The sequence below is a fragment of the Scyliorhinus canicula genome, chromosome 2 (genome assembly GCF_902713615.1).
Source record: "Scyliorhinus canicula chromosome 2, sScyCan1.1, whole genome shotgun sequence".
NCBI classification, from domain to species: domain Eukaryota; kingdom Metazoa; phylum Chordata; class Chondrichthyes; order Carcharhiniformes; family Scyliorhinidae; genus Scyliorhinus; species Scyliorhinus canicula.
The window spans coordinates 139,876,454-139,889,087 of record NC_052147.1 but is presented as its reverse complement, the minus strand read 5'-3'; the positions used below and the strand labels follow the sequence as shown (position 1 = coordinate 139,889,087).

The 12,634-nt window shown below is 47.3% G+C and overlaps 1 protein-coding gene across 1 annotated transcript in view; it reads left to right on the top strand.

The window, feature by feature from the left end:
• The window catches only part of col6a1 (collagen, type VI, alpha 1), a 98,795-nt gene that overhangs the window by 51,372 nt on the left and 34,789 nt on the right, over positions 1–12,634 (top strand). The window contains exons 22-25 of the mRNA XM_038787136.1: positions 1,857–1,919; positions 5,696–5,746; positions 8,164–8,199; positions 11,578–11,640. Coding sequence (XP_038643064.1) covers positions 1,857–1,919; positions 5,696–5,746; positions 8,164–8,199; positions 11,578–11,640 — 213 coding nt within the window. The remainder of the gene's footprint in view (positions 1–1,856; positions 1,920–5,695; positions 5,747–8,163; positions 8,200–11,577; positions 11,641–12,634) is intronic.

The window sequence follows — 12,634 nt, the reverse complement described above, 5'->3', positions numbered from 1 at the left end:
ATATATTACTCCTAACCCCATGGGATCTTACCTGTTGATTTCACCTTTTGTGCGTCACCTTATCAAATGCTTATTGGAAGTCCAGGTATACAACATCTGCAGCACGCCCATTATCCACTTGGCTTGTTACATCTTCAAAGAGCTCCAGTAAATTAGTCAAACACAATTACCCTTCATAAAACCATGTTGACTCTGATGTATTGCATTTTGACTTTGCAAATGTACTATTACTACTTCCTTGATAATAGATTCCAACAGTTTCCCAACAATATAGGGTAAAGTAATTGGTCTATAATTTACTACTTTCTGCCTGTCTTCCTTTTTGAACGGGGGTTACATGAGGGTTTTTCCAATCCACTGGCACCTTTCCTGCATCCAGCGAATTTGGGAATATTATAACCAATGCCTCCACTGTCTCTGCTACCACTTCCTTTAAGACCCTAGGATGTAGGCAATCAGACCCTGGGGACTTGAGTTTATTGCCCTCAAACTGAATTTGAAATTCCACACCAATCTTTGAGCCACACATTTACCTTTTTCACCTTATTAGAAACATAGAAAACATAGAAGCATAGAAAATAGGAGGAGGCTATTTGGCCCTTCGCGCCTACTCCGCCATTCATTATGATCATGGCTGATCATCCAACTCAATAGCATAATCCCACTGTAGAAACATAGAAAATTGGCCCTGTGCCAGTTAGCATGTGGTGTATATAGATTATTACCTTGTGCTTTCTAATTTAGTACCTAGCTGCCCGTATTCCCTCCGCAGAACCGATTTCCCCATTCTACCTATATCAGGCCTCCATCTCCTCTAATCAATGTACATACATCTGAGAGTTATTGCGCTGCTTTAGGGTACACAGCATCCCCATAATGAATGGTCCTTTGTCCCAGATCATTGTGGACCACGCCTAACTTGTATATTCTGAGTTGTGAACTATTCCCTTCACGAATCTGAGGTCATCCAAAATATCAGCTGCCTATCATAACTTGCACCAAGTTCCATTCCCCTCTCACTCCTGTGCTCACTGACTGGCTCCTGCCCAAGCAACGTCTTAATTTTAAAATTCCTCTGTGACCTCGCCCCTCCCTATCCCTGTAATCTCCTCCTGTCCCACTGCCCTCTGAGATACCTGCGCTCCCTAATTCTAGCCACTTGATCATCTGTAAATTTAATTGCTCCTTTATTGGTGGCTGTGCTGTCAGTTGTCTAGGCCCCGACACCCCTCCACCTCTCTGCCTCTCTTTCCTTATTTAGGAGACTCCTTAAAGCCTACCTCTTCAATTAAACTTCGGTCACCTGGCCTGAAGCTCTCCTAATCCTTTCCATTGTCATACTTTGTTTTAGAATTCTCCTAAGAAGTGCCTTGGGATGTTTTATCACATTCAAGATGCAATGTAAACATTAATTGTTGTGCTCTGTCACACCACCCTCTTTTACTTTCCTCTCCAATGCCACTCGTTTGCCCCTTTGTCAAAATGTGATTGTTGTCGCGGTAAGAATTCACCGCTTGCAAAAAGGCCTAACCTCAGTTTATGCCTGGTGTACATTATTATGCATCAAATGAAGTGACCCCCAGCGACGCCAGCAAAAGAAGAAACACAAACCAAAGTGTGGCTCACCCATTAGCTGAGGCACTTTACTGTAAGGAGGAATATTACCCAATATAGTGGTTTAGACTTGGTGACTGCAATGTGCAACAAACCAACCAGGGACCGCAGTGCCTGCCTCCTCGATAATTTCAATTCATGGCTCCTCGGTTTCACTCCATTTGCTTCCTGATTGACAGACTATTCTGAATTTGTAACTGAGAATTCTTACAGGATTAATTGATGTTTCATTCATCCTCCAGGGAACCAGAGGACCCAGAGGTCCAAAGGGCTACCCTGGTGATCCGGGCCCAATGGGTGAGATGGTAAGAAAATGCACAATGACCAGATTTGGAAGCATAAAACAGCATTTATACCCTGTCAGCATCTGAAAGAGAAAAGAAAAATTGTAAAATTTCACTTTGAGGCCTTTGGACTGCAGTCAAATGTTAAAGATCCTGGACCCTGCACTCTGGCATTAACATGAAAACTTTTTTTGATCACATTCATTCCTGGGCAGTGGGCATAGTTGGCAGGCCCAGTTTTTATTGCTTATTTCTTGTTGCCCTTCAGAAGGTAGTGGTGGAGTTCCTACTTGAGCCACTGTGGTCTGTGTGGTGAAGGTATCCTCACAGCTCTGTTAGGTTGGGTGCTCCAGAATTTTGACCTGGCGATGATGCAGAAACAGCGATATATTTCAAAGTAGGAATGGTGTGCAATTCAGAGGGGAATTTGAATGTGATGAGTTTGTCATGTGTCAACTGCCTTTGCCCTCTAGGCAGTGGAGATGACTGGTATGGGAGGTGCTTGCCAAGAAGTCTTGGCGACATGTCATCGGGCATATTATAGACGGTACACAATGCAGTCAGGATGGTGGAAAGTTTGGATATTTAAGGGAGTTGATGAGCTACTGATGAAGTGAGATGCTTTGTCCTGGATAGTGTCAAGCTTCTATTTAGAAGCCATTGCAGCTACCTACACTCATCCAGGTAAGTAGACAATGTGTGGGATTTCCCTTACCCTCCACCGCGTGTTATGCAGAAGTGGGGGATAGTTCGCCAGTGGCCGGATCTTCTGGTCCCGCTAATGCCAATGGGGTTTCTGTTGAATGGATCCCTTGCCACCACAGGAGCAAGGAGTGGAGTGGAAGAGTGAATGACTGAGTGGTGTTCAAACATGGCACCTGGACATTGGAACCTATGTGGTGACCGCAGGTTTGGCTGCTTCCTGCCCACTCTCCCAAGAGATACAACCTGTTTCTCAAGGCTACATAATTAGTGAGCTGAATGGCACAAGATCTCACTGTGAAGCCATCACGCTTTCCAGGAAAAAATCATTCCGACTTTTGCTTTCGCCACTGGACTTGGTCTCCAGAATTCCACCACGGAGTTGACAGGGATTTGAAAGCACACTGTGAAGGTATTTGGGTTGATGGGTGGAGGACACAGCAGTGCAGTCTCAGGGGAAGTTTGAAGAGCTTAGATGAAGGGGAAAAAATGGAGACAGAGTTTTAGGGTGCAAGGTTAGAGCAATGGAGAAAAGAAGGAATCAGAATGCTCTTGATCATTTACCTCAGGAAGTGAAGTCAGTGATTTGTCAGTGCTTTACAATGTCTGAAGGAATTCATGGCCGCGAATTACCGGCCTTGTCACACCAGACTTGGTGACGTGACAAGACCATTGAATATCATGAGAGTCTTCTCGCGAGATTCGCAATGCGTGAGACGTCTTGCGAGATTCATCCGAACCTCACGAGATGTCACGATCTCGATCTTGCCCTTGCTGTGCGAGGTCCAGATCAGCATATTTAAACAGGTTTGTTTCAAATCACTAGCTTTCAGAGCACAGCTCCTTCCTCATCTGAAGAAGGAGCTGTGCTCCGAAAGCTAGTGATTCAAAACAAACCTGTTGGACTTTAACCTGGTGTTGTAAGACTTCTTACTGTGCTCATCCCAGTCCAACGTCGGCATCTCCACATCATAGCATATTTAAATGTGCCATACAGCTAATTTAAAGATGTCTGCATAGGATTCTCCCGGTGGCCAGGAATTAACAGCATCCCAAGCCAGGCCTGCGCCAGGCACCGATTAGTACTGGTCTACACAGACATGGACCAGGTGTCTGTGCACCTTATTATTATTAATGGCACCTTTGGGGGCTATTGGAGGCCCCTGGGTGGTTGGGGACAGGGCATGGTGTCCCCTTGGCACTCTCTCTGGCACTGGGCAGTTTGGCACTGCCAGCCTGGCACCTTGGCATTGCCACTCTGGCACTGCCACGATGCATGGGTGGCACTCCCAGGCTGGCAGGGATACAGTCAGGGTGCAAGGGTGGAAGTGCCAGGGTGCCTGGGTACCAGGGTGGCACTGCCAAGAGTCGGGGTCTGAGGGGAGACCATACCCATGAAAGGGGATGAAGGACGGGTATGAAGGGGCCTCATAAAGGTTGAGGGGGTCAAGGATGGGGTCCTGAAATGGTGAGACCCAAAAAGAGGGTGGGGAGGCCTGAAAAGAGGGGGCCCCTCTGCAACCCCAAAGGGGGATGTCCTCAATTGTGAGACGTGGGGTACTGCCCCTGTGTATGGGGTGTGGGGACCCTCAAGCTAACTTTGAGATCAGGGCACCCTTTCAAAACGGCAACCTGATCTCTGAGGAGCTGGTCTGGCCGGCGTGTACAGCTCCCCAGTGATAAAAAAGTTTTTAAGTGTGGGCTTGACTGGGGAGAAACTCCCTATGGCCTAAATAAATGACCAAGTGATTGACCAGCGGTATAGATCTCACCCAAAAAGCCGAAGGGAAACACCCCTCCAAACTCGCCAAAAATTACACTTAGGGCATAATCCACCAACCACATCCCGCCAGAATTGGGGCAGGACACAACCAGTAGGTCCTAGGAGTGGTCTTTCCCAGGATTGCCACCAGCCAATACAAGATCTAACAAGACGTCGCAATCTGGGTCCTGTCCACGACTAAGTGAATTTAAGAACCCACTCAGCAGTGCTGACACCAGATCGATCAGTCACCCGGGATCCATCTGCCTTGCCGAGGAGGCCCCAGTGGGGTGCGTTCATTACTGCTCCCCACAAACGGAGAGCAGGCAGATATACCTGGTACTGCCAGGGTGCCCACGAGGCACTGCCAGGCTGGTAGCGGTACTGTCAAGATGTCAGACTGGTAGCAAAGGTGCCAAGCTGGCATTGTGCCCATGTCAGGGGTCGGGCACGGGGGTGCCCTGCCCATATGAGGTAGAGTGCAGAGGGCTCCGAGGACTCTCCAGCTGGTGACTTGGGGCATTGGGGTTGACTGGGGGTTGCGTCGGTGGGGGTTGGGGGGGGGGGGGGGGGGGGGGGGGAGGTGGTTAAGAGATCAGGGCTCCATTTAAAAATGGCATCATGATCTATTCCTGCACTGAGGAATTCTGCTACAAGCGCTGGGAACAACTCCACTAATCCCGCCCAAAACTGACTCTGTTTTATTTCGGTTAGATTGCGCCCATCAAAAATATTTGGTTGAATTCTGCCCCATGCTTCAGTTGGGAACTTTTAGTGATAAATATATCATTTAAACACCGTCAATTCAAGTAGATCAGATAGAAATTCAGTGACTAACTATTTTTCTGAGAATTGTGTGTGTTAATGTCAGTGCTGAGTCTGGATTAAATTTCATGCCACTTCTTTAGGTTGGGGTTAGGTACTGATTCTGCTGCCAGGAATTCCCCAGCCCAGAGAAGCTCCTGGTGAGATTTGAAAGGCGGCTGTCAGCCTCAGCTCACAAGGTGTCGGAACAAGCTCCCGACTCCCTCATACAGCTTCCTATGCAGGATGAGGGCAAGTGAGCCAATCTTCTGCCAGTCCTTCCCCAGGGATTGTAAAGGCAGGAAACATTTAAGGGTTTATGGAGAGTGAGCAGAAGTACAGAGTAAGGCTAATTGGCTCAGGTGGAGAGAAACATAAGTGAAACATTTAATGGGCTGAATGTATGGGTTTAACATGCCATGATTCAAAAGATACAGACCAGATTTGTATGAAGTTTCACATCATCCCTTTATTCTACTTGAATAGTACTTTCATTCTTTTCTAATGCATCTTTTCTTATTTATGACAGGGAGAATCTGGTAGACCAGGAAACGGGACCAGGGGACCAACCGGATTGCCCGTAAGTGACTTGTACTACTTCCATTCAATGGCTTAATCACCTCTTGCTTCACACCTACTTCGTTTGTCTTTTAAAAAGTTGCCAAAATGTTTTACAGCATTCTTCACAACCTCAGAATGCCCAATGCATCTTACAGCCAATGAAGAACTTTGAAAGTGTAGTCACTGCTGTTATGTGGGAAACGCAGCAGCCAATTTGTGCACAGCAAGCTCCCACACACAATAGTGTGACAATGACCAGATAGAGATGTGTGTTGAGGGATAAACATTGAGCCAAGGCACCAGGGTGATCCTCCCTGCTGCTCTTCAAAAGGAGCGCCTGAGGATCTTAGAGACAGCAGTGATGTTCCCTTGGAGTTACACGTCTCCCAGGTTAAAGCTGTGGCAATGGACAGAAATGAGACATCACGCAGTGCATCGTCCCACATTTCACCTCCCAGTTCTAACAGTAATCCAAAGTTCATTAGAATGTCACCAGCCATCCAACATGGATTTGTAAGCTATAAGATCTTATTAATAGTGCAAGGTCAAAGTACCTCCTCCATTACAAACACATAGGCTGAATTCAGTGGCCAATCAGGGCACTGAAAGGATTGTCAATGAAGGCAGTGAAAAACTCTCACTGACAAACCATTTGGGATAAAAGATTCATGCCCCAGCCACAGTCTCCCCTTGACAGTTGCCATTATCACCTCAGAGTTTGTGACTCGAATGATCAGTCCTTGAGTCCGAGAGGAGGTCATGACCCACTGTTTGGGACTCTGTGCATCACCTGGTGTATTAATGTAACAGGTCCCATCAATCAGTCTGGCCAACAGAGGAGATTACTTCCCCTTCCCTTAACTTAGGTGCTCAAAACACATTCCAAAATTATGGCTAGCCTGAGACCAACCAGCACTGCACAGGTCAGGGATTGAATTTAGGACATCTCTGACATGGATGGAATGCTGTATAATTATCTAATACTCATTAGATATATTCACCAAGCCCAGTGGAGGCACAGACTTGTGCCTTTGCACTCAGCTCTGGGACAAAGGTCTTATGATAAGAGATTAAGTGAGAGACACAAAACGTGTTTGATTCAGGTTTAGAGATGCTCCATTGTCAACTGGAAAGGCTCCAATCAAAGTGGGTCAGTCATTGGGTGTCAGCCATAGCTCAATTGGTGGCACTCCACTTCAGAATCACTAAATTCTGGGTTCAAATCCCAATCCAAGGCTTTAGACTGACACCCCAGTGCAGTACTGAGGGAGTGCTGTCTTTCTGCCGAAATGTTAATCTCAAACCCCGTTTTCCTGCTTGGGAGGAGGTAAAATCCCCCATGGCATTATTTGGAAGAAGAGCAGAGGAGTTGCACCTGGTGTCTCGGTCAATAATTATGGCACAACCAACATCACAAAAAGCAGATCATCCGGCCACGATCACATTGCTGTTTGTGGGAGCTGGCTGTGCATAAATTGGATGCTGTGTGTTCTACTTTACAACAATGACTACACTGAACTTTGAGACACCTGGCTGTCATGACTATGTAAATGCAAGTCTTTATTTAAACGATTGTAATGGTGCAAATGAATAGGGGAACGCTTAAGGGTAGAATTTTCCAAAAAATGCACAGGGTGCAATTTCAAAGTGCTGGCAAGGATCATAGAGCCAGCTGGAGGAGGAGGGGGGGGGGGGGGGGGGGGGGGGGGCATGACCTAAACTCACCGGCAAAGCTGAGATTCAAAGACATCTCTGAGCTGTATGGGATGCTGCATAATTATCTAGAACCCACTGGGTATATTTGCCGCCATGCAGCCGCAACATCCCCTTCCCCCTCCAGCATCACTTCCCCCCTCCCCCCATCACCACATAATGGGAACACCCCAAATGGGGTTCCCTTGAGGCACTGCCTGTGGCCCGCTCCTGGTCCCATCCCTGATCGTGCCAACCTGTCATTGCCATAGGGCTGTACCAGGGGACTGTGCCAAGGCACTGTTCAGCCATGTCAATCACCAGTCCGGGGAGGGCTATACTCATCTCTGAGCCCCTGTCATGGTCAACAGACTGATTTCCTTTTTTGGAAACCAGTAGCGAATCCTACTGGGGGGGGGGGGGGGGGGGTGGGGGAGGGGACATACGGCAAACCCGGAAGCAACGGCAAAAAGCGGTTATTGAATATTATAATCCATGCAAGTTCCTGGTAATCAGGTGCCCGCCCCAATTGGGCGTTAACGTGATTATGACGCCGGTGGGGTCAGATGAGGAAGATCTCAAAGTGAGATCGCCTTGGCGCAAATTCTGCTATTGCCCTCTCGCGAGAGTTAGCGGCTTTAACGGCGTTTGTGTCGGCGAATGGGGGGCATTGCTTTTTCTGTGCTGATGGATTCTAGTATAAAGTGATAAATCTAATAAATGTTTTGCTCCGTCTCCCAATAGGGTATCCCAGGTAAACCAGGAGACTCTGGATCAAATGTAAGTTTGTTTTCCTAATTCCTAGGCTATCATAGATCATGTTATATTGTATACTCAATGTTTGGTTAAGGAGCATGCATGTTTATTCAGCACCATCATTAATTTTTAAATTTATTCCTTCACGGCACATCACTGGCAGCCCTAATTGTCTTTGAGCGGAGTGGATTTGCTAAGCCACTTCAGAGACAGCTAAGAGCCAATCCCACCGCTGTGGGTCTGGAGTCACATGTAAACCAGGCCGGGTAAGGACAGCAGATCCCCAGACCGATTTTCCCCGAGGTATTTATCTTGAAGAGCTGAAAGGGATTCAAGAAGTAAATTAGGAGAGCTGGTGGGAGAGTGGTAATGTCATTGGATTAGTAATTCAGAGGCTCAGTCTTGTGTGCTGCAGCTCTCAACATAGCAGCTGGTGGAATTTAAATTCAATTTTAAAATCTGGAATGCAAAGCTAGTCTCAGAAATGGTGACCATGACAACGATCATCGATTGTCGTCAGAACCCACCTCGTTCACAAATATACCTTTAGTGAAGGAAATCTACCCTCATTACCTGGTCTGGATGATCTGTGACTCCAGTCCCACAGCAACATGGTTGACTCATAACTGCCCTCTGAAATGTCTCTAGCAAGCCACTCAGTTCAAGGGGCAATTAGGGGCAGGCAACAAATGCTGGCCTTGCCAGCGATGCCCCGTTCCCATGAAAGAATTAAAAAAAAACACCAGTAGAATAGCCACTGGTTAATGCCGTTCCCACATTCAATAGATTGATTAAACAGACGGAGACAACAACCGACATATTGGACTGGATTTTCCGGCAAACAGTTGGAGCCATATGTGAATCCCAGCTCTGATACTGTACGAGTCCCACCCATTCGTGTGAATTTTAGCGAGGGAGCCAATTAACAGCCAACCTCCGGGACCCATGTTCAACCAGGGATGGCAGGCGATACTGCGCAGACCAAAGGTCCAATTGGAGCGCCTGAAGTTATGGGCAGCCGGCAATCACACTGACTGAAATTTTCCATCCTTGCTCGCGTCTGGGATTATCCAGTGCTGCTGTGACTGAATGGAATTCTGGCTGTAAAGTCAAATTTACTGTTGCCGCTCGCAACAGATCCCGAGAATCCCACCCACTGTGTGAGGTGCAAACTTTTGACGTAGGTAAGAGACCATGAGGGCATCTCCAGTTGGAGGTGCCCCCTGAAGACTACAAAAATAAGTGTGGCCACAGTGAGCAGCCATCAGTGTGGAGAGGGAACCCTTTCACTAAATGGCTGGTGGCAATTGCTGTGCCCCTCTGGCCCAGCCACTGTGGGATGGGTGGGGAGGGGGTGGAGTGTTAGAGTGGGGGTGCCTTTATTGGAGGTTCCAAGACAATGACTGGAATTCAGCCTCAATGGGAGGCTTGCCTACCATGGAGAAGATTCTGCTGGTCTCTCCAATTTCCCTCAAATGGGGATCTAATTGATCTTAATTTGCTACTCGCTACTGTAAGGTAGATAACTGGTGCCAGCCATATCCCACTTTTAACTACATTGCTTAGAATCTGTCGGAGGTGGCGAAGAAACCACAATGCAAGATTCTCTCATTGTATTCCTGGACCCGTTTACAAACCCATGGAAACGGGCAGCTTTAGCCCATTAGTGTCACCACCCACACCCGACCCCCCCATGGCCCCATGTCCCCCACACTGCTCTGTCCATGGCAAAGAATGGAACTGATTATCAGAGACAAATTTGAGTATCTACACAACAGCCTGACAAAGAGAATCAGAAGATCTTCCTTAGCTCCAACATAGTGACATCCCTGAAGGGTTGTGAAAATCCCTCTGACAGAATATAACCAAACTTTCAAAATGCATTTGGAAGACATCTCTCATGTCTTGTTAAATGAGTCCAAAACTTTGGGGATTCCATGGTAAACTTTGGGCATGGATAGAAAACAATGGGGTTAATTGTGAGTGTCATTGCCTAGCATAGACAATGTTGGGGAGGGGGATGATGTGGAGGTGGCGTGAGGGAGTAAATGTCTCAAAATGAGATCTGTCTCCTTATTGGCCTGTTAACACTGGCATTGCATCGGCTCCATTTTGAAAGGGGGCCATACCTGGGTATTCAAAGCCCCGCCACACCAGGGTGGGAGCGCTGAGCCTAATGGGCTATGGTTTCTTTGACACACTGCTTACCTTTGTTCTGCCATGAACACATTCTGACCTCATAATGTGCCACTATCAGCACACTTCTTAGTCATTATGTCCACCATTTACATTACCTTTATCTTTTTGTCCACGTCAGCTTTGTCAATCTCCATCTATCACTGTCCCTCCATTATTCATGAAGGCCCTGGCTTCTCAACCTTGCCCCTCACCTGAGGTGTGGTGATGCTCAGGTCAAATTACCACCAGTCAGCTCTCCCCCTCAAAGGGGAAAGCAGCCGATGGTCATATGGGATAATGGCGACTTTATCTTACCTTATCCAGCCCCACTGCTCCACACCCCCCACCATCCCACTACTGTATATATCTGACCCTATTTCCACTTCTCTCTAGCTTTGACAAAGAGTCATCCAGACTCAAAACATTAGCTTCCTTCTCCCTCCACAGATTCTGTCAGACCTACTGAGGTTATCCCTTATTTTCTGTTTTTGATCCAAAACCACTGCTTGATTTGAGGTCAGCAATCCCTTATAATATGGGAGTTGGGTCTTACGATGTAAAAATGGTCCCAGTTGGCATTTTAGGCTGGAATGACTGGGAACCTGGCCCATATATACACTTCCAGTTGCACAAATCACTGGAAGAGAAGAGGTCGCACCAATGGTAAGCCTTCAATCAATTTTTTAAATGTTGGAGCAGCGGGAGTATAGCTTCATGGTCCCAGAAAAGATTATGTGGGCTATCACTGCTCAGGGACCCCACCCCACTTCCTGCCAACCCTACACTGTCATGTGGAGTCTCACAGTTGAGAGAAGGGTGCGGGTGGGTTCAACAGCCACTCTAATACAAAGTCTAAGAAGGTGAGGACAGGCATAGAAGCTGTCACTCCTGTTTGAAAAGTATATACTACAGCCAGAAGGGTTGTTTGGCAAAAACTGTTTAGGATTGGCAAGCTTCTGACCAACAGATGCCTATGGTTGGGAGCTGTTTGAGAAGCTTTTCCAGATGCCCAGATTGTTTTTCTTTGAAAAGAAAGAACACACAAAAGACTGTCTCTTCTTATTTCCTCATTGCACATGAGTTGTTCATTATATCCTCTTTGAACTGTGGAGTGAGAGATCCAAACCGGAATTCCAAATCTTTTCTTTGAGGGCAAAATCTGAGATGGGAATGGCCTTTTGCATGTCTCATGTTTCTTTCTAACTCTCTGTCTCTCTCATATAGGGAACAAGAGGCTTCCCAGGTTCGAAAGGTGATGATGGAGAACCGGGTGACCCTGGAGCTGACGTAAGTGATGACTGGTGAAGAGAGGTGGAACGGAGAGGAGTTTGCTGATTCTCAGGATGGTTCCCCACTCAGTTTGGGGGAAGGGATCCCACCCAATATAATTTGAGTGGGATCTGATCCCAATATAATTTGGCCTGTTGAAGTCACTCAATGCGAGGGTAGGGGTGGGAGGGGGGGGGGGGGGGGGAAGCATATGAAGGGTTATTGGTGCTGGTGCTAGGGGGATGCAATGCTGATCTCTGTCAAGTTCATACATATTGACTGTGGCCTCCAAACCCGCTGAGGTTCCTGGCACTATTCCATAGCCATCGTCAACCGTGTAGTCTCAGAAAAATTGCAATGCAGGGACAAATTTCCAGCTGTGTGCAAAAATCATTGAAGTAAAAATGGCTCGTGGGTTTTGTCTTTACTTTCATTTATTATCCCTAAAAGCATTGATGATGGGGGTAGCACGGTGGCGCAGTGGGTTAGCCCTGCTGCCTCACGGCGCCAAGATCCCAGGTTCAATCCCGGCTCTGGGTCACTGTGGAGTTTGCGCATTCTCCCCATTTCGCCCCTACAACCCAAAAGATGTGCAGGCTAGGAGGATTGGCCACGCTAAACTGCCCCTTAATTGGAAAAAAAAATGAATTGGGCACTCTAAATTTTATAAAAAACATTGATGAGGGAGGTGGTTGGCAGCAAGATGTGATAAAGGCCAGAATTCTCCGACCGTTGTGATTCTCTGTTCCTACTGGCAATGCACACCTGCCGTGGGTTTCCGGGTGCCCTGGAGTGGCTTCAATGGGAAATCGCGTTGACAAGCGGCAGGAGCAGAGAATCCTGCCACCAGCGGACTTCAGCTCCAACTACCTGCCCTGGTTCCATAACCCTATCACCACTGGTTGAGACCGAACTGAAGTGAGAGCCGTACAATTACTTCATGCAGGGTCCCTCCCACTGATGGAAGATGAGAATTATGATTGGCTGTGATGAAACAGCCCCAATGACATTC